Here is a 23095-nt window from a genome sequence, read left to right as displayed (position 1 = left end):
CAAATTGAAAACCAAATCCACATCAGCTTTGGTGTTCCATAATCTGCTACCTCCTCTGATGTGGAGATGCCGGCATTGGACTAGGATAAACACAATAAGAAGTCTCACACACCAGGTTCAAAGTCCAACAGGTTTATTTGGTAGCAAAAGCCACTAGCTTTCGGAGCTAGCGCTAGTGCTCCGAAAGCTAGTGGCTTTTGCTACCAAATAAACCTTTGGACTTTAACCTGGTCTTGTGAGACTTCTTACTGTATTCGCCTCCTCTGACCCCAGAGCTTTCAATTGACAAATACCTTTGGCCTAATGGTCTAAGTCTGAAGATTTTAAAAGAAGTATTCCAAAGATAGAGGGCACATTAGTTTTGATCTTCCAGAGGTCCCTAGATTCTGAAATGGTTCCAGGAGATTGAAACAAAGCAAATATAAATCCTGAAATAAAAGCAAAGTACTGCGGATGCTGAAATCAGAAACAAAAACAGAAAATGCTGGAAAATCGCAGCAGATCTGACAGCACCTGTGGGGTGAGTCTGCGGTGAGTCATTTCAGCTCTGACGAAGGTCATCCTGACTCAGAACACAGGCTGTACTGTCCCTCCACAGGTGCTGTCAGATCTGCTAAGAATTTCCAACATTTTCTGTAGTTGCATTGAATATAAATCCTGTGGTTCAAGAGGGAGAGAGAAAGGAGCGAACTGAGGCCAGTCAGATATCAATGCTAGGGAAAAACTCTAGGGCAGGATTCTCTGAACTCGCCTGTTCCCACTGCCAGCGAGAATAAAGAATTTGGTGCTTCACCAAACCTCCATTCTCTGCAGCAGAATTCCCGCAGCAGACTAGGTTAGAAGTTTTCAGTGATAACCAGTGATTAAGGACATGATAAGAGGGTACTTGGAAAATTCTAATTTGAATGGGCAGAGTTAATGTGCTCCCAGGCCTCTTGGGCGGAGTTTTCCTGCCCTGCTTGCCACAGGAATTGTAGCAGGCAAGACACGGACCAAGCAAAGATCCACTGACCTCAAGTGGGATTTTCCTGCTTTGGGGAAAGCACAGCCGGAAAGTGTCGCTCATAGAGTTGGGGGTAATATATTCGCTTCGATTGAGGAATGGTTTATGCACAGAGTAGAAATAAATGGGTAACTTTAACTATAGCAAAGCATGACTAGTGGAGCACCGTGAGGATCAGTGTTTGTTCATCAGTTATCCACAAACAATATCAGTGACTTTGATGAGCAGGTCAAGTGTAATATAAGTGAATTAGTTGACGATACGAAGATAGGTGTGAAAATAGGCCAAGAAGAGGATGTGGAGAGGCTGCAAGGGGACAGAAATGGTTAACTAATTGGGCAAGAGGATGGCAGGTGGAATATAATGTATTAGGTGTGAAATTATCCACTTTAGCAGGAAGAGTGGAATAGTAGATTTTTATTTAAATGGTCTGAGGTAAGTAAATGTTGGTATTCAAAAGTTAGCCTGCAGGCACAGCAAATAGAAAGGAAAATGAGGTTTTAACCTTTTAAACTGCAATTTCTTTGCAATAAAGTAAGTTGTGCTGCAATTTGGGTAGGGTTTTGGTGAGACCACACCTGGAGTACTGAGTAGTTTTAGCCTCCTTACCTAAGGAAGGATATAATTATCTTAGAGGGGGTGCAGTGATAACTAGAAGCTTTTGAGCCTGAAGTTAGCTGTATTTATTGAAATTTCTAATTAGTGTGTGGTCTTTTTCATCTGTCTGTTAAGTATGAGCAAGTATTCCAGAGATGAGAGTAAAATAGTTGATATTTGGAATCTGTATGACTTCTTCAGAGCTTAAAAGACTTTTTGGCTCTGAACAAATCGTATAGACTGGAAACGTTAACTCAGTTTCTCTCTCCACAGACACTGCCAGAGCTTTTCCTACATTTTCTGTTTTTATATCAGATCTCCAGCATCTGCAGTATTTTGCTTTTATCCTAGAAATTAACTCATTAACATCAAAGCAAAGTGCGCCCTGTATCCCTAATGTCTTGAGGCATCAGTGCACTTTTTAAGATTGGAACTTACGGGTGGCTATTACATTGTCCTTTATAGACGGGATAAAGTGTCTAACCAGATTCCCTGTAGAAATGGGGAAAGAGAAAACAGTGCTTGTGAACTGGATGTTGTGTTTTTTTTTTAATTCACTCATGGGATGTGGGAGTCACTGGCTGGGCCAGTATTTATTGCCCATCCCTGAGGGCATTAAGAATCCACCGCATTTCTGTGGATCTGGAGTCACATGTAGGCCAGAATAGGTAAGGATGACAGATTTTCTTCCAGTTAGATTTTTTACAACAATTGACAATGATTTATTGAAGTCAAGTTCCACTATCTGCTGTGGTGGGATTCGAACCCCGTGCATGACACTGGGTCTGTGGATTATTTGGCCAGTGACAATACCGCTACGCTACTGCCTCCCCATTGTGTGCTTCAAATTATTGTTTCTCTTTATCTGTCTTCGGTATTAGAAATGGAATTACTATTGTAAATGAGCTACTGAACGTTTTTACCTGGGAATTGTTTGAAGGAAAGGAAATGCTGTTTTAACTGGTGTTTCGGTTGCAGGTTGTACGTGTGGAACCATTGGTAAATATGGGTCAGGTGACGGCACTTCTGAATTCAATTGGTTGGACTCTTCCAGTGGTCCCAGAGTTGGATGATCTCACTGTGGGTGGGTAGAAGGTTATTTGTTTTATTAGTTCGTTAAGACAAAGTCATTTGTGAGATCATTGATAACGTTTATGAACTTGACACTTTGAAGTCTTTACTGTCCTGTTTTTGCAAGGATAGGGTTACCAAGTACATCTTCTGTTGAGGTCTTCTAATGGATGATCAGCTTATTTTTGTTGTATCGTTGAAACTAATTGAAATGTTTTCTTGCCACCAAGTGAAAAAAGTCAACAAATAATGGTGGCAATTTCAGGAAGACCTCTCACAGCTCAAGTTGAGTCTATGATGGATGCCACCTCGGGAGCTGTACTCTCGTAATATAACTACTGTCCCCAAGTGCAGGTTATCTTCTAAATATAGCTCCTAGTGTCTGTTTTGATGCATAAACATTATGCAAAGTATAATTTAAATACCTAAGGGTTTTGGAGCCACATTTTGATCAAGCAACACTCTCTTCTAATGACACCAGCAGATGTAATATCCAGTATGACAGACGGGAGCAAAGATTGAGATGAAAGCTGTGTACACACTGGAGATACAAAGCAATGTATCCGTGCATGATGTTAGTATGGGAGGTCTTATAAATGAAGATGCCAAAATGGGAAGGGAAAGGCAAGACCAGGGTTGAGGAACCCCCATGATTTTTCACAGGGCCTTCGGGGTGCATTCCTTCTGCTGCCACACAAATTTAAAATTTAAGTGCTTGCTTTGGCTCCTAGCCACTTTGCTGCCTCTTACCAGGGACTGTTGTGTTGGCATCATTATTGGCTCCTGTCATTTTAAATTAAATGGGATTACATATAGACAGCAATGATGTCACTAGTCTGGGACTGTTCCATTTAACCAGCTAACCTGGTCAGGTGCCTCTCCTGTGCCTGTTTTGCAAGTTATGATGGTGGGGGGATGGGAATGCAGCATGATTTCAACATCCTTACATTATCTTAACCCTGTGCACCCACATTGTTTCCGTCATGATGGGGCAGGGTTAAAGTAAACCCTATCTATCAAACTGCAATATGAACAGATACTTTCAGGCTGTGTTTTAAAAATATTATTTTTAGGACTAACTTAAAAAAAAACTTAATGGTTTTTGAGGGAGCTTTTAGTTTTTAACCACTTGCAAAAATGTAAGCTCAAAGTCAGATGAGGCCATAGAATGTTTCCTGCTTAGTTAAATGGATAATACGTTACTGCTGCTGCTTATCTAATTGGACTATTGCAATGCCTTTTGGATCCTCATGTCTAGCATACTGCATTTTTACAAAGTGTTTCTCATGGACCTGGTTGTGCAGTTTTGTATTGTTAAAACAGTAAGTACTAACATTTGATAACACTTCACAAATAGGCAGTGACCAAAAATGAACATGAAGGAATTGATCATTGCTGAAGGTAGCATTTTTCAATTCCTATTCTAACATATTTCTGTAGTTACTCAATGTAATTCACATGATTTGTCCAATTGACCTTCTTATAAAATATAAAGTACCTCCAATATTCACTAGACTGTGTCTAAACAAGTCTCTGTTTTTAGGTGGCCTCATCATGGGAACTGGTATTGAGTCTTCGTCCCATATCTATGGACTATTCCAACACATCTGTGTAGCTTACGAGTTGGTCCTAGCTGATGGCAGCCTGGTTAGATGTACAGAGGTATGAAGTTATGAAGTATTTTAAGCTTTATGTTCAGATATAACAACATTTCTGAGTTATTCATTCAAAATTTGTGTCAATGAAAATTTATTGCAATGGAAAGAGACTGTGGTTCAGTATTAGAAGCATAGAAATGATACAGCCCAGACAGGGGCCCTTTGGCCCATCTTGTCCATGCTTAAGAACATAAGAAATAGGAGCAGGAGTAGGCCATCCAGCCCCTCGAGCCTGCCCCGCCATTCAATAAGATCATGGCTGATCATGCAGGTGTCCTTTCTAATCCCATCTCCCAGCACATGGCCCATAGCTCTGCAACCTACAGAACATTGAATGCACATCCAGCACTTTTTAAAATGAGTTTAGGGTCTCTGTCTCCCCACTAACTCAGGCAGTGGATTCCAGACACCCACCACCCTCTGAGTTAAAAAAAAGTTTTTCTGATATCCCCTTTAATCCTTCTGCCACTTAGTTTGAATCTCTATGACCTCTGATTTTTGAACTGTCTGCCAAGGGGAAACAGGTTCCTCCTGTGTACTCTTTCTTTGCCCCTCATAATTTTGTATACCTCAATCATGTCTGGTAACACTAATTTTAAAAGAAAGGCCCTGGAGGATATCTGTGCTAGGAATGGACTGTTTTTCTTTTCAATTTTTGCACCTATTATCAACATCATGCACTCCTACATCTGGTGTAGGACGCATCAGATTGCTTTCAAATATTATTGAGGAAGCATCATTCAATGTTGAATCAAGCTCCTGTCGGCCTTCCTGTGGTTCATGCAGATGTTAAAGATCCTGAGGCGCTCTCCAAAGAGCAAAAAAATTCCTCCTGGGGTCCTGGTTAGCATTCCTCTCTTAACCAAACACACAGGAGCATTCAAAACAAAAGCAGGCGCAGACCACTCAGCCCATTGAGCCGGATCCACCATTCAATAACGTCATGCCTGATCTGATTGCAGCCTCAATTCCACTTTCCTCCCCCATAATCCTTGACTCCCTTGGTATATCAAAAATCTGTATAACTTAACCTTGAATTGATTCAGTGACCCAGCTTCATTGCTCGCTAGGTGTAATGAATTCAATCAGGCTATTGAGGTTGTCCTATTGGAGTATGAACTCCCTGATTAAGGAGTCAATTGATGGGGCAATCAGGGAGTCTTTTCTGTGTATTTAACTGATAGACTGCTCACTGACAGCACTCTGTGTACTGCTGTTGGAATTGTAAATAAAGGGATTTTGATGAAGGGACTTCCGCCTCTGAAGACTTATTACACTAGGAAAGAGAATTTCAAAGACTGACACCCCCGCCCTGCCCAGTGAGGAAATTCCTCTTATCGCCATCTTAACTTGGAGAATTTTATTTTTAAACTGTGTGCCCAGTTCTAGATTCAATTTCCAAGATATGTTACAAAATGAGGAAGCCTATCCTTTGGAAAAGGTCTCCCACCACTCTACTACAATAATGCTTTTTCTCTCTTGTCCTCAGAAAGAGAATCCAGACTTATTTTATGCTGTGCCTTGGTCATGTGGTACTCTCGGATTTCTTGTTGCTGCAGAGATCAAGATCATTCCCGCTAAGAAGTATGTGCGCCTGCAGTACCAGTCAGTGCACGGCCTGAAGAAGATCTGTGAAACATTCAGCCAAGAATCCCAAAATAAAGCAAATCATTTTATGGAATGCCTTGTGTATTCACTGGATGAGGCTGTGGTAATGACTGGAGTTTTGACTGATGTGGCTGAACCAGATAAGGTAAATTGGAGTAACTGAGGAATTAGGAAAAGATGACTACACGACCCAACTAACTCATGATTTTATTTGGATTAATGTATCGTTCATGCTATGAATATTTTCATCTTTTTTAATGTCTCCTCGCTCCCCATTTGTTCTGAACTGGACAAGTAAACAATAGTTAATCCATGAAACAATAGGCATGTGTATTTATAATGTCATATACTTAACAGTCCTGATACTTTTCTCAAAATATTTGAACACCGCATTGACAAAAATAAATTTAGCATTTTAATTATCTCCAGTGGCCGGAAGTCTACCATCTTGCCCGCCACAGAATCGGCACGCGCGAGGGTCCAACAACGGAAATCTCCGTTTACCTCAGGCAGAAATTTCCAGTCTTGCTCGATTGAGGACGTAAAACCCCATCCAGCATCTTTACTCTGCCAACTTAAGTGGGACAGCCTTTGTCTGGTTCCTCTCTTACCAACGCAAATAGATTACGTTCTTACTCTGGCACTATTACCTTCTGAAATCCCTCAAGCACCTATTGTCCTCTTTTTGTTCATGTCTGTATGCTTTCTCTTAGAAACATCATTTGAAGACCTGAAAATGTACGCTGCCAGAACTCATTTCTGTTCTCCTATTGCCTCAGTGCTATCATTAGGAATCTTTCATAGTAAAGTGAACTTTATTTAATAACACAATTTAAATATTACTCTAACAAATGAAGCAGCTTAACTATTAACAATTGAACAATATTTAAAAAATTAAAGGAAACAACTTTAATTTCTAACATACCACTGTTTCAGTCCAAATGAGCAACATTCCTCTTACAGACTTACAATGCCATTTTAAATACAATCAAATCCATAAATATACTTGCTTTAATGAGTGTAGACTATCTTGAAGCTTTCAGAGAAATTGGGTTTCAGCAGCTTGCAAAAACCTATGTCTTCAAGCAATTCCCAGCCAGAACTGAAAAGCTGTTTCTTTGAGCCTCCCATTAACCATCATCACATGATCCTGCATACCTAAATTCACCTTCCATTTCTTTAATTAAAGCTCCAGGGGCAGTCTCCACCTATAAACAAAAATCCGTTAGCTCTATCCTAAATAAACACTACGTGGCTAAGGTGAGCAATTATCCTGTCCTCTCAGCATCAGAGTTGTGTTTTCCAGACACAGTGGCTGTCAGTAGAAAAAAGCTCAATTTTAAACATTCTCCTTAAACAGAAAATAATATATGGAGTGCATGCTTATCATTATACCATTGATGTTCAAACTTTAAAGAACAAATGATGCATTGTATGTTCTTTTAGGTAAACAGAATTGGATATTACTACAAGCCATGGTTCTTCAAACATGTGGAGAAGTACCTGCGACAGAGCCACAGTGCAGTGGAATATATTCCTCTGAGGCACTACTATCATCGTCACACTCGCAGTATATTCTGGGAACTTCAGGTAACGTATATAGGAATTGCTTCCAGACTTGTAGGTTTTTGTTGTTCCTGTTCCAACTGCAATTTGTAGGATTGCAGAGAAATGTATGCAATAACTCTACAAAAAGCTTAACTTTCTCTGAAATTGATCTCTGGATTTACTGATCTAGAATATTAGAAGATGGTTTACTTCTGCTAGATTGCAGCTAAAATAAAGTTTATTTATTAGTCACAAGTAAGGTTTACATTAACACTGCAATGAAGTTACTGTGAAATTCCCCTAGTCGCCACAGTCCGACACCTATTTGGGTCAATGCAGCTAACCAGCACATCTTTCAGATTGTGAGAAGAAACCAGAGTATCTGGAGGAAACCCTTGCGGACAAGGGGAGAATGTGCAAACTCCTCATAGATAGTGAGCCAAGCCGGGAATGGAACCTGGGTCCCTGGTGCTGTGAAGCAGCTGTGTTCACCACTGTGCTACCATGTCACCCTAGTCACAGATGCTTCAGTTCCCCTACCTTCACAAGTTCACCAGAACACTAAACTCACAGCAATTAGCAAGATTTTGCATTAATGGTAGGGCCCTGGATCAGAATCCCAAATTATATTAAAAAGCCAGACTAGACCCAATAATTTCTCTATTTTGGCATAAATGTGAGGATAGGATGCTTCATCCCGGGAGCAATTCTGCTCACAAATTAGGGGCCTTTTATAGCAAAACAAGCTTTATTTAATAGTAGTTTAAATACAAATGAAGCAGCTTAACACTTACCTGCTGAATAATATTTAAACATGAAAAGGATCAACTTAATTTCTAACATCATTGTTTCAGTTCCAAATAAGCAATATTCTTCTTATGGATTCAAAAAAACACTTTAAATATAGTTTGCAATCTTAAATGTACTTGTTATAATTAGTTTATATGGTCTTGAAGTGAGATTTTGCGGGGAGAGCAGCTTACAGGCCTCTGTCTTTAAACAAATTCTAGCCGGAACTCAATTTTTCTTTCTTCTCTGCTACATCCCTATCTCTTCCCATTAACCACATTATCACATGGTCCTGTTATTCCTAAAGCCACCTTCCATTCCTTTAATCAAAATCCCAAAGGGACTATTTTTTTGTAAACAAAATTCCATTAGCTTTCTCCTAAGTAAACACCATGTGGCTACTTTCCCAGTATCTGAGCTGTATTCCTTTCAGACAGACCGACTGCCTGCAGCATAAAGCTGAACTGAAACATTCCCCTTAAACATTTCCCTTACCCCATTTCTTCAACTAACCACCCTCCCACAATGTCCCGCCCACCACTGAATTACCATGGAATTTGTCCTACCTGCATGGACTGTGTCCTCCTCCTCCTCCCACCCCCCCCCCCCCCCCCCCCCCCCCCCAAAACTACAACAGACCCAAATGTCATACCTGAAACTCTCCCACCCCCAACCTCCAGTCTCCTGTCCATTTATCCATTTACCTTAGGAGGTCCCTCCCTGGTCTGATCATTTTAATCAGACCTTTAAAGTTACGTGCTGTACAACAGTTAGTGCAGTATTTTAACAAAAAGGATATCCTCCTTCAATCTGATGGAGCCGGATTTGGACTCTGGACCTCAGAGACTGCTGTGCTGCTTGGATTTCACTCAGTCTGATTTGGAAGTTTGGGCGAGACAGGCACAGAAGAAATTTGGTGTGGGGAAGTGGGCAGGGAGTGGAAATTGAATGCTGATTGCCACTTGGAGGAAATTAGGGCCCAGTGCTCAATGTAACATTCCTCTGTATTTTCTAAACCTAAATATTGCCATTTTGGTTATTATTTCATAGAGTCATAGAGATCTACAGCATGGTAACAGACCCTTAAGCCCAACTTCTCCATGCCGCCCATTTCATGACCATAATTTTTAAACTTAAGTTTATGATCCCAGTGGCAAAGAGTTTAAATTCCAAATTTTGTGTTGAAAGTGTCAAGGGTCATTCTCAATATATACAACCTTTTGTCAATCCTAATAGTTTAATTCCAGTTGAGATTTACTCATTGTTGTCCAGGCGAGGAATGGGTTATAGCTTGGTCAAAGGATTCATTTGACTTCTGTGAAGGCAAAAACTACTGATTTATATCATTCCATCCCTTGTGTTAACCATTATATCATTTAAATTTATGACATTCACACATGATTTAAATAATGGCAAATAACAATAATAGATCACTGGAAAATAATTGTCAGCCATTGGGTTTTGATTGGAGGTTTTATTTTGTGAGCCGCATCATATGTTAAAGACTGTAATCAATCACCACTTGGAAAGGAAAGTAAAGGAAAACCATAAACAAAAGTGAATGAAACCTCAAACTACTATTTTCAAAAGTATTACCTCGCTCTTCCATTATTTTCATTCTTTTGAAATTAGGCTCTGACTACAACTATTGCCATTCTTTTACTGAAGTTAACTAGTGTGTATCTAAGCTGTTAAAGCCATTCTGAAAGTCACTGTAACTATCAATCACGTATCCTTTATCCTGAACCCTTGGAGCTGGTTGTATTTTGAATTTCAGATAGAAACATCGAAAGTAGGAGCAGGTGTATGCCATTCAGTCTTCAAGCCTGCTCTGACATTCACTGTGATCATGGCTGATCCTCTTTCTCAAAACCATACCCATGCACTCGCCCCTTACCCCCTGACACCTTTAGAATCTAAGCATCTATCTTTTTTCTTTAATATATTCAGTGACTTGGCGGTTTTTTGACAATGCATGTAAACTTGAGCTATGATTGTCTTTGCCTAGGTTAGCTATAGTCTAAGATCAGTAAAATGGCTACAAAAGTAAGATGCATCACTGAACAGGGGTAATAAGTTTCTTTTTGATATGTTCACACAAAAATCACAAGGTAAATAGTGTAGACAAACAAGACTTTCCACACTAAAGGTTGATGAGGTTCAAAAAAAGTGTGGGGGGGGGGGGGGGCGATATTCACCCAAAAAGATTCTAAGTGTCAAATTCAAGTAAAAACTGGAGTAAATCCCGTTGCTTTTTTTCAACAGGTGTTTCGGAATGAATCTCTCGCTGCGGCGCGTAGTGCGCAGTTGCCTCGCACTGCCGGCCTCCAGATTGCTGGTAGCTCCATTACCCCCCTCGTGGCCTGATCGCTGGCCCTCCGGACATTTTCGGGCCAGCCTCAACCTTTCCCGGCCCAACAGCACCCACCTCTTATCCCCGACCCTCACAGAGGGGTGGCATCGATGACCTCCCCCCCCCCCTCCCACTTTCACTCCGGTGGGGTCAGGCCACTAGCTCCCCACAGATGAGGAGATATTGTAAACCCAGCTGGAGTGGAATACTCCTGGCAGGCGGGGAGATTCTAGCGGGCTGGAGACTTCAGTTCTGGGTTTGCTAATCAGATGCAAATTACATTGAAATTAACATTTAAGTAATTTATGCAACTCTATGCTGATTTCTAGCGCAGAGCTGAAGATGCCGGAAGTCCGGCGCCTGGAGACTCATGGAGGCCGTGACACCCAGTGGGAAGTCCTGTAAATGGCCTCTGCTTGAGTTTCCTGACCCGCTGTGCTACAAAAACAGCACAGCAAGCTGGGAGAAATGACGCCATGGTTTTGGATGTGTTTAGTTTTTGGATTTAAGGATAAAGGATACTTGACCCGTACTAAATTCCCAGGTTTAAAATCTTCGTATTACTAGTCAGTATGTTAAACTATACCCAATTCGACTTGTAACGGCTGATATGGCTGATCCTATTAGCCTTAAAATTCTGCATTCAGTTATTGTGGCAACATGATATTTGCATTGACAAAATCCATAGATTTCTTAGTTTGCTGTGCATTCAAAGCTTACTTCTTTAATTAAAAAAAATAAATTGCTGGAACTGGGCAGTTCAGGTGTAGAAAACTTGATGGAGCTTTGTTCCTTTGAACGAAGAGTTCACATCCAAAGCCTTAACCTGTCCTCCCGTGTCTGATGTTAATAATCCTGCTATGTATTTTCTGTACTTTCCACTTTTCAGATTTCCAGCATTTGCTGTTTTCTTTTTTTACTTAGTTTATTGCATAAACTGTAAGGAGTAAGATTAATGTGAACGGCACTATATAAATTATAATGAGAACTTCTATTTCCTTGTGCTTATATACTGTTAAATGCCAAGGACCTTCCTGTGTGTAAAACTTGATAAATGCAGCAGAGTTTCACATGCATTTGACCTGTTGAACGTAAGGGAGAGATTTGTATGCAACTATAATTTATGGGACATTTACTAAAGACTCAAAATGAATATCTTTGCTGCCAGATTTGATTGTAAATGAGCATTAAACTCTTACAAAAGTGTGTACTTACATTTTTATCTCCTCCTACATTTAAGGATATTATTCCATTTGGCAATAATCCACTCTTCCGATATTTCTTCGGTTGGATGGTCCCTCCCAAGATTTCATTGCTGAAACTTACACAAGGAGAAACAATTCGTAAGCTATATGAGCAGCACCATGTGGTCCAGGACATGTTGGTACCAATGAAGAATCTGGAGAAGCTGATTCTCTTCCTCCACAGTGAGATCAAGGTATGGGAGTTGTTGGCATGAGTTTGTGCTGCAGTTAAGTTAGACTGAGTATCTGGTAGTGACCCTCCTGCTTCTGTTAAGCTGTCAGTTTCCTTTGGAAAACTGTTCCTGACAAAGATAAATGGAATCGATAGTCATTTCATTTGTTCATGGGAGATGACTGTCACTGGCAATCTGCCCATCCCTAATTGCCCTTGAGAAGGTGGCAGTGAGCACCCTTGTTGAATTTGATTTGATTTATTATTGTCACATGTATTAACATACAGTGAAAAGTATTGTTTCTTGCGCGCTATGCAGACGAAACATTCCATTCATAGAGAAGGAAACGAGAAAGTGCAGAATGTAGTGTTACAGTCATAGCTAGGGTGTAGAGAAAGATCAACTTAATGTAAGGTAAGTCCATTCAAAAGACTGATAGCAGAAGGGAAGAAAGCTGTTCTTGAGTTGATTGGTACGTGACCTCAGACTTTTGTATGATTTTCGAGATAGAATAACGTGGAAGAGAGAATGTCCTCGGTGCAAGGGGTCCTTAATTATGCTGGCTGCTTTGTTGTGGCAGTGTGAAGTGTAGACAGAATCAATGGATGGGAGGCTGCTTAGCATGCTGGATTGTGCTATATTCACCACCTTTTGTGGTTCCTTGCCGTCTTGGGTAGAGCAAGAGCCATACAAGCTGTGATACAACTGGAAAGAGTACTTTTTATGCTGCATCTGTAGAGGTTGGTGAAAGTCGTAGCTGATGACAAATTTCCTTAGTCTGAGAAATTTGAGGCGTTGGTGGACTTTCTTAACTATAGTGTTGACATGGGGGGACCAGGACAGGTGATATGGACACCTAAAAACTTGAAGCTCTCCACCCTTACTACTTCGTCCCCGTCAATGTAGACTGGGGCATGTCCTCCTTTACGCTTCCTGAAGTTGATGACAATCTCCTTTGTTTTGCTGACATTGAGGGAGAGATTATTGTTGCTGCACCAGTTCACCAGATTCTCTATCTCATTCCTGTACTCTATCTCATCATTATTAGAGGTCCAACCCACTGTGTTGGTGTCACCTGCAAACTTCAAGATCGAATTGGAGGGGAATTTGGCCATGCAGTCATAGGTGTATAAGGAATATAGTACTGCTGCACTGCTTGTGATGTGGGTATCCAGTGTATTTAGGAAGGGATTTGCTGGTTTTACACCGAACAAGAGTGAAGGAATGGTGATTATAGTTTCAAGTCAGGTAATCCACACCTTCTGGCAGAAGACGCTACAGGTTTGAAAGTTGTTGAAGAAGCCTTGAGGAGTTGCTGCATTGTATCTGATCGATAATACATGGTGTTGTCACTGTGCACTGATGGTGGACAGAACGAATGTTGAAGTGATGAATGGATGTCATTCAAATGGGCTCTTTGTCCTGGATGGTGTCAAGTTTCTCATGTGTTGTTGGAGCTGCACTCATCCAGGCAAGTAGAGGGTATTCCGTCACACTCCTGACTTGTACCTTTGTAGATGGTGGGCAAGCTTTGGGAGTTAGGAGGTGAGTTACTTGTCTCAGAATTCCCAGCCTCTGACCTGCTTTCGTAATACAATGTTGGTTGCTAACTTGACCACTGGGGAGGCTACTTTTATTTGTTGCCGTCTTTCAAAACTTAGCTTGTACTTAATATTTTCTTTTATCTGATTTCTGCAGGTTTACCCTCTTTGGTTATGTCCCTTCAACCTGCCGAGCCTGCCAGGCATGGTTCATCCGAAGGGTGATGAGGCTGAACTCTATGCAGATGTTGGTGCTTATGGAGAGCCCAGAGCCAAACAATTTGAAGCCAAGGCATCAACAAGACAATTGGAGCAGTTTTTGCGTAATTCACACAGGTCAGTCATGCCACAGCCTGGAGAAAAATAAATTTAGTGGATGTACATGTGCCTTCATCTGACAATCTCACAACCAAATGGCATCTACTTTTACTAAAGAGGTTTTGTGTTCTTTCTTGGTATCAATAAACTACGCTCAGCTTTGTATTTTGAAACGATTCAAATGAAAACCTGCTTTGTGCAGAGCTATGAGTCTAGTAATTGGATCATGCTGTTCTCATTTCGCAGGCATAAAGTATGCATCTAAGACCGTCTGACTAACTATTTTGTCTTATTGGATTGAGCTCCTCTGTTGCCTTCTAGGGCGTATGTACTAGAACTATTGAAGTGACTTAGTGGTAGGAGACAGAGGGTGATGGTAGAAGGCTGCTTGTGTGACTGGAAGCAGGTGTCCAGTGACATAACACAGGAATCAGTGCTATATCCCTTAGTGTTTGTGATATATAATAAAAATATAGATGAGATTATAGGGTTGATGATAAGTAAGTTTGCTGCTGGCACAAAGATTGGCAAGGTGGTTAATAGTGAGGAGAAAGGTCTTGGGTTGCAGGAAGATATAGGCGGATTTGTCAGATGGGCAGATCAGTGACTGATGAATTTAACCCTGAAAAGTGCAACCCTGATGCACTTTGGAAGGAGTAACAAAAGAAGGGAGTAATGAATGAATAGCAGGACACTAAGAAGCACAGAGGAACAGAGGGATCTTGGAATGTTTGTCCACAGTTCCCTAAAGCCGACAGGACAGGTTAATAGGGAAGTTAAGCAGACATACGGGACACCTCCCTTTATTAGTCATGGCATAGATTATAAGAGCGGAGAGATTTTGCTGGAGCTGTGACATTGATTGGGCCAATGAAGGACATGGACTGGATGGATAGGAATCAGCTGTTCCCTTTAGTTGAAGGGTCAGTAATGAGAGGACATAATTTTAAGGTGAGGGGCAGGAGGTTTAGAGGGGAGTTGAGGAAAAACACTTTCACCTGGAGGGTGGTAGAAGTCTGCAATGCACTGCTTGGCAGGGTAGTAGTGGCAGGAAACCTCACAACCTTAAAATATACACACATGAACACTTGGAATGTCGTAACATTAAAGGCTGTGGGCCTAGTGCTGGAAAATGGGATTACTGTAGACTTAAGATAGTTTTGTCGATGCAGACTTGATGGGCTGAAGGGCTGTATTTCTGCGCATACATCTGGTAAATCACGATTGGGAAATTCACTCAAGAATACTCATCTTTAAAACCATTTTAAAAGGTTAAATGTTGTATTTTTTTTCTATCAGTTTTCAGATGTTGTACGCTGACTGCTATCTGACCCGAGAAGAATTCTGGGAGATGTTTGATGGGTCTCTGTACCACAAGTTGAGAGAGCAGCTGAACTCCAAAGATGCATTCCCTGAGGTTTATGACAAGATCTGCAAGGCAGCGCGACACTGAATGTCCCAGAGGGAGCTGGGTGTAGCTTTTATTAACCCATTTCTGTTTTCACCCGTAGATTGCAATTCATATCACAAATACTTAAAGGTGGCTTCAGGATGTTTTTCTAACCCAAAGAATCTTGCTGTTTTGTTGTGAATGTACTTTTTTTGTGTATCGTTTTTCCGTCTCCATTCTTCACCATTTCTCTATCTCTTTTTTAAAATAGTGAATCAATCATGTTGAGGTTCATTTCTGTAATAATCTTGTGATATGCCATAAAAATAACCAGGAGAATAATTCTCAACAAGCTGTTTAATGTGAAAACCATCACATGTCCTTATCAATAGGTCACTAATCATTAAATCCGTTGAAGAATTTACTTAGCTACTCTTCTTTCCTACTCTAATTCTGGTTTCTCTGGTAGATAAAATGTGAATAATAATGTTTTCCTTTTCCTATCCTAATGATGGTAAAAGCAAATGTAGAAGTCTTAACTTTATAGACAGCTAGTAAAACAGCAGTGAATGCAATCACAGATTTTAATTTGGTGATCTACTGTGTGCAAATCTTACCAACTGAGCCATTCGTGAAACAGCTAAATCTCTTGTAATTTAACACATTTCTTGTCATTGTGTCTATTTTGTTCACCTCAGTAGAAAAATGTGTTTCTTGTTGCATATTTATGCAAAACTGGTAGATAGTAACCTAACCTTCTCATTATCTGCTAGATTCAAAATTGCTGCTTATTGCTGACAAGAAGAGACACGCTGGTGAATCTTTGAATCTTGCAAGCATCAGGATAAACACTACAATGCCAAATTTAAAAGGGGGCTTGTTGTAGGTAAAAGATACCTCTGAAACTAATTGTGAGTCAAAGTACAGCAATTTTATTCAAAAGCTTTTGAGAGATACACCTGGTATCTAACAGCGGTTTCCCAGGCTTCTGTCCAAACACAAATTAAGAGCACATATTTATACCCCTCAGTCACGTACACATCTCATTCTCAGCAGGTACTCAGGCTGTGGGTTGTCCTCCATTATGGGAACATGGCTGCCTCGACGTTTCTTCATGGTTAGCCCTTAGCTAACATACAGGCCGGCAAAACAAGTTGAAATTAATGGGGCCAGTATAACAGTTTTATGTACATAAGTTGTGTAGCATATAAGAACATAAGAAATAGGAGAGGCCATCTAGCCCTTCGAGCCTGCCCCCCCCCATTCAATAAGATCCTGGCTGATCTGAAGTGAATCAGTTCCACTTTCCCGCTTTCTCCCCATAACCCTTAATTCTCTTGTCTATCAAAAACCTATCTACCCGTGACTTAAATATATTTAGCGAGGTAGCCTCCACCACTTCAACGGGCAGAGAATTCCAGAGATTCACCACCCTTTGAGTGAAGAAGTTCCTCCTCAACTCCGATCTAAACTGCCCCCCCTTATCTTGAGGCTGTGCCCTCTAGTCCTGCTATCCTTTCTAAGTGGGAAGAATATAATATGTTGGTACATGACACACAAGCAGTACATAACAAATATATATGAATATATATTTATGGCATGCGAGCTTCACTATGTTAGGCAGAAGTCCATAATATTAAAGACACAAACATAGATATGAGCTGGGTCAGCTACATTTCTGAACAGACTATCACAAACTTGTCTATAACAGCAAGGACAGCTGCAGTCTTATTGTCTGGGACAACATGAAAACAAGTCTTACATCTGTCAGGTATACATGAAAACAAGTCTTACAATACTTTTTTACCAATCTCCAAGTATTACAAAGCTCATTAACCCTTTCCCTACTGCAGGGCAGCAATTTATGCTGCATGAATAAAGGGGACTGACTGCTTGGCAAGTCAGCTCTGGTTGTGTTGCCTTGAAGAATACATCAGGAGACACTTGTCCTTTTATTTAATTCTAGAAGACCTGGACGTGTCCCTTTTGCCTGCAGGGAACAGATCCTTGTGTAGCTTTGAACAAGTACGATTGAGCCATTTTGTAAGCCTGACTAATATTCTTAGATTTACTGTTAGTGAAATTCTTAGCATACTCAGGATTGTTCAGCAAGTGCTGTCCAATTGTAGAATCACATCTAACAGTTAATAGCCCTCGGAGTTTGCTAAGAATTGCACAAAGAAAGCTTACATTTGTTAGAAGCTACATCTATTCATATGAAGGGACCTGTCCTCTGCAGAAAAAAGGGAAATGCCCAGGCAGTGCATCTTCAAAAAAAATTAAACAAAAACTTGGAGGACAATAGTTTACTGCTACATTCTTCAAGGCAACACCTTGACCAATCAGCATCAATCTGTCAACCAGCGCCTTGTTTCATGCAGTATAAATCGTTGCTCCCTTTGAAATTTGACATTCATGCATACGTTCTGATGAATGTAAGACAAAAAAGTTTGACAACATGTCTCTTTTTTAAGCAATACACAAATTCTCACCTACCAAGCAATTAGTTGCTATTTAATTCAATTTGTTAAATGTTGGTTGTGATTGAAACGCCATTTTTTTTGGTACTGATGCACTTAGGTTTTCATACCCTCCATCAAAGAAGTATAGCCTGGCATGATAGATTCTGCTCATAAAATTGACATAATGTTGAGGATGGCCACTGTCTGTGCATAAGCCCTGTCAGTCCCAGGGCCTGTGCCAGTTTAAAATTATTTTTCCAATGTGTCAGGTATTAAAGCGCTTAAAATTTGGGGGAATTCTTCAGCTCTGACATAAGTTAATTAGTCAAACGTTGTTAATTTTAAAAACTTGTCTTTTTTTGTGTTCTAGCAGACTGTAATGTTGATACTGGGTAATGGCCCTAGGAATAGACTGTCCTTTCATAAGACTAGTATACTATGGCAATACTCTTGAGGTCATATACTAACATCAGCAAATGACACTGTGCTCCTTCAAGTGCAACGTAAGGCCATATTTCAACCCATCTAGCTTGGTAACCATGTGGGCAGAGAGGCTAAGATCTGGGATAGGGGGCAGGTTGAACTGTGTGGTGCTTTTTCTGTGCTCCCAGTTTTCCTCACCTGGCTGAATGTGGGAACAAAAATGCTTCAGGTTCCATTGGAGAGGGAGCCTAATTTAAATGGTAAAGCGGAGTCCTGAAGACTTTATTGAGTGATGTAATTTTGACTGTCTTGAGTGCCACCCATAGATTGTGGATAAAAGCAAATTGCTGGAATCTGAAATCAAATGAGAAAATGCTGGAAAATCTCAGCAGGTCTGGCAGCATCTTTAAGGAAAGAGAAGACAAAGGGTCATCTGTACTCAAAACATTAGCTCTTCTCTTTCCTTACAGATGCTGCCAGACCTGCTGAGGTTTTCCAGCATTTTGTCTTTTGCCCATAGATTGTGGAACCTGTCAAGCAGTTAATTGGCCACAGGAGGCCCAGGTTTTTCTTTAAGAAATGGTACAAGTCCTCATGGACTAGGAGATGTAATATTTCTTCTGGCTTCAGAAGGGTGCCTTGGGCCCCAGATGGTGAGCTTTACCAATCTCCCAATGCAGCACGGTGGCACAGTAGTTAGCATTGCTGTCTCACTGCACCAGGGACCTGGGTTCAATCCCGGCCTTGGGTCACTGTCTGTGTGGCGTTTGCACGTTCTCTTCATGTCTGCGTGGGTGTCCTCCAGGTGTTCTGGTTTCTTCCCACAGTCCTATGATGTGCGGGTTAGGTGGATTGGCCGTGCTAAATTGTGCCTTAGTGTCGGGGGGACTGACGGGTAAATGTGTGGGGTTAAGGGGATAGGGTCTGGGTGGGATTGTTGTCAATGCAAACTCAGTGTGCTGAATGCCCTCCTTCTGAAGTGTAGGGATTTGATGATTCTATCCCTCAATTTCCAGAGCTTTGCCTTGCAAATCTTGACACTGGCCACCCAACATTTACATCTTCTTTGCCTGCTTCAGGGAAGACTCTGTGTCAGGGCATTCAGATGATGCCTGCGAGCTAAAATCTCCAAGCTCTCAGATCCCCAGTTCCCATCCTGAGTTAAGATCAAGACTGTGAAGAGTAAATGGAGCAAGTATGAACAAACCTGCAAGAACATTACCTGGAAGCATGTGTCAAACTGGGCTGTAATTGTACAGAATATCTGTGAGCACTGATAGGTGCAAATATCTGATGTTATGGACAGATTAGTTTGCCTTCACTATTTGCCAAACTGACTAATTACTGCATACAAATGCAAAGTTCAACAATATTTTTTCATGATAATAGATGACATTGAACCAAAAAAGGAGATGTTAGGACAGGTGTCCAAAAGTTTGTTCAAAAGTGTAGATTTGAAAGAGCCTAAAGAAGGGAGCGAGAGAGATAAATAGAATGTTTAGGGTGGGGATTCCAGAGCTTGGGGCCTAGATAACTAAAGACACAATATTGGGGTGAAGCAAATCAGGGAGGCACAAGAAGCCGGAGTTGGAGGAATACAGAATTTTTAAAGGGTTGTAGGGCTGGAAGAAGTTACAGATATAAAGGACAAGACCATGGGCAGCACGGTGGCATAGTGGTTAGCACTGCTGCCTTACAGCACCAGGGTTCAATTCCGGCTGTGGGTGACTGTGTGGAGTTTGCTTGGATGGGTTATGTCCAGGTGTTCCAGTTTCCTCCCACAGTCCAAAGATGTGCAGATTAAGTGCGGGGCCATGCTAAATTGCCCCTTTGTATCGGGGGACTAGCTCGAGTAAACGCTTGGGATTTTGGGGTGGAGCTTGGGTACACTTGTTATCAGTGTAGGCTTGATGACTGAATGGTCTTCTGCACTGTAGGAGTTCTAGCATTCTGTGATACAGCGGCATGTTAAGGTTTTAGTGATGTAACAAAACTGACTGTCCTTGCCCTTTAAAATCATTTTCCAAAGAACTAACGGGGAGAAATACAGAATTCTCCCCCCTTGCACACCCACTCCCATTACCAGCGAGACTGAAGAATTTGGCGTTCAGTTAAATCTCCGTTCACAGCAGTGGGACCGGATAATCCCAGCCGCAGGCAAGGTTGGAGAATCTAGCTATGATCTTCCGTGCTGTGCCCAAAATGTAGACAGCCAAGAGTTAGAATATCAGTTCAATGTAAGTTTATTTTATTGATCTTGTAGCTGCAAGGTTTGGCTTCACTGTGAGAAAGCGGAAAGGCAGCAGCTGTGGTTAATTGTGTATTAAAGCCAAATGAAGCAGTTGCACATTAAAGGGAGTCAACAACGTAAATTGGAAAGAGTGGAACTTGTTTACCTGCTTGGTCAAATTTATTTTGAGCGTGTATATCCTCTTCCCTCACCCCACTCCTGTTCAATATGGTTACATCTCTGTAGCTAGCAGGCAGTTAATGTTTGAGAAAACAATGGAACTGACAAAATGAGAACCAATTGAGTCTCTTTTTCTTCATTTTAAAGTTTGTCAGTGCCATTTGGATAACTTGAAAGTATTACTCATTTATTTATATTGCTTCATGTAACTGTGTAAATTATTGAGAGAAGAAAGGGAAGACATAAGCTAGACATGTTGTAAAAAGGAAATTGCAATCCTTTTATCAATTTTTCTGGGATACCTAAAACAATGGGGTCCTAACCTCTGAGTTTCAGGGCAGTGTTACTGGAGTTGGGGGTGTGTGGGACCCTTGCCGCCATTCCCACCAGAGGTTCCCAGGTAAGGATTACATGGCAATTGCCCTGGAAGTACAAACTTATGATAGGCAATTGTCCTGCACTAGAACCACCTGAAAGTTGTGATTTAAATCACAAATTCTGGATGGTTCTGACTGTGTTGTATCAGTCATGACCCAGAAAAGGTTAGAAGAATTAAAGACACTTTTAGTTTCTGGATAACTACTGTGCAGGCCCGCACCACCCTGCAGGGGTCTTTCCCTGCCCCTTTCTATGGGTCACTCCACCTCCATGGGATTGAGCCCATCCCCTGACTATTTGACACCCCCACCCAAAGAATTCTCTCCCCAAGGCCCAACTCCCTATCCAGCCAGACTGCCAACATCCCAGACCCAACCACATCCCCTTCCCCAGCCAAATATGACCCTTATGCATTTACCTTCTAGCTGGCTTGTCAAAGAACTTTAAATCTGGCCGGTCCTTTAAACATATCTGTTTTATGGCCAATGCTGGTGTGGCTTACTTACCAGCAACTGAGCTGCTCTCGATGGTTGGTCCCAGAAGGGAGCTGCGTTACATGGATCTCGCTCAGCCTCAATTGGAACATTGGGTGAGATGGGATTGGATTTCTAGATAAATACTTCTGAGCAGGGTGGCAATCCAACATAATTGTCACTCCATCAGAAATTTTAGCCCCGTATTACGGTGGGAGTTCAGAACTCCAAAGATAATCCCTGCTTGCCTTGTGGTACTTGTTGATTGAAAGTGCCTTTTGCTGACATCTAACTTTCTTTACTGTTCTGCACTAGAGGCTCCTTGCTTTGTTTTAAGATATTCCCTGAATTATATACTGAATTCATCATCAGCTATACACATTTGGTGAGATATTAATGATCATGTCAGCAGCTTGATCAGACAACTTTCTGAGCCTACTGTTGAACTTCATGTTATGACTTCGCTTTAAGATTAAAGAAAGAATTTTATTTGTTATCTTTCACCTGTTTGGACCTCATAATGTGTGAAATTGAAGTCTTTGGCCAAATGATTCATTGTGGAGATGAGCAGTTTGCTGTTGGCAAGGATGTTGAACAGCTCTCAAACCAGTGATACAGCAGTATTCTAAAGCAGTAATCTCTAGTTAATACTGATTTCTGTTAAGGTTTGAGTGTGCTGGTAATCATATTTTTTCATGTCATCTCAATGCAGTGTAAATATACAATGGTTTTGATGTGCTTTTGAATAAAATGTTATTTCTTAAGTGGACACTGATTCACATGCTTTGCGTTTCTTCTAAACATCCTGTATGGTCTGAAATCAATTCTTAAATCTGAGAATTCTGTGTCATCTAATTTTGTATCTCTTTTGAATCCATAATCTGTATAGAACTGTTTACAAAAACAGAAAATGCTGGAAAATCTCAGCAGGTCTGACAGCATCTGTGGGGGGAGAGTAGAGCCAATGTTTTGAGTTTAGATGACCCTTCATCAGACTGAGGGTTGATTTGATTTATTATTGTCACATGTATTAGTTTACAGTGAGAAGTATTGTTTCTTGCGCACTATACTCACAAAGCATACCGTACATAGGGAAGGAAAGGAGGGAGTGCAGAATATATTGATACAGTCATACTAGGGTAGATCAACTTAATGCAAAGTAGGTTCGGTCATAAATCTGATGGAAGCAGGGAAGAAGTTTTTTGAGTTGATAGGTACATGATCTCAGACTTTTGTATCTTTTTCCCGATGGAAGAAGGTGAAAGAGGGTATGTCCGGGGTGCATGGAGCCCTTGATTATGCTGGCTGTTTTTCTGAAGGCAGTGGGAAGCGTAGACAGTGTCAACAGGTGGGAGGCTGATTTGAGTGATGGACTGGGCTTCATTCATGACCTTTTGTAGTTTCTTGCGGTCTTGGATGGAGCAGGATCCATACCAAGCTGTCATACAACTGGAAAGCGTGCTTTCTATGGTGCGTCTGTAGAAGTGGTGAGAATTGTAGCAAATTTGCCAAATTCCCTTAGTCTTCTCAGAAAGCAGAAGCGTTAATGGGCTTTCTTAACTATAGTGTCGGCATGGAGGGACCAGAAGAGGTTGTTGGTGATCTGGACACCTTAAAACCTGAAGCTCTCAACACTTTCTACTTTATCTCCATTGA

General features: G+C 41.1%; 1 protein-coding gene across 1 annotated transcript in view; it reads left to right on the top strand.

The window, feature by feature from the left end:
- Nucleotides 1-22208, top strand: part of dhcr24 (24-dehydrocholesterol reductase) — a 36548-nt gene extending 14340 nt beyond the window's left edge. The window contains exons 3-9 of the mRNA XM_080195344.1: nt 2579-2684; nt 4215-4333; nt 5819-6082; nt 7384-7527; nt 11868-12065; nt 13743-13921; nt 15203-22208. Coding sequence (XP_080051470.1) covers nt 2579-2684; nt 4215-4333; nt 5819-6082; nt 7384-7527; nt 11868-12065; nt 13743-13921; nt 15203-15356 — 1164 coding nt within the window. The 3' untranslated portion in view covers nt 15357-22208. The remainder of the gene's footprint in view (nt 1-2578; nt 2685-4214; nt 4334-5818; nt 6083-7383; nt 7528-11867; nt 12066-13742; nt 13922-15202) is intronic.
- The last annotated feature ends 887 nt before the right edge of the window (nt 22209-23095 follow it).

Source organism: Carcharhinus amblyrhynchos, chromosome 9 (genome assembly GCF_965287045.1).
Source record: "Carcharhinus amblyrhynchos chromosome 9, sCarAmb.v2.hapA, whole genome shotgun sequence".
Taxonomy (NCBI): Eukaryota; Metazoa; Chordata; class Chondrichthyes; order Carcharhiniformes; family Carcharhinidae; genus Carcharhinus; species Carcharhinus amblyrhynchos.
This window is presented reverse-complemented; position numbering and strand designations above follow the sequence as displayed.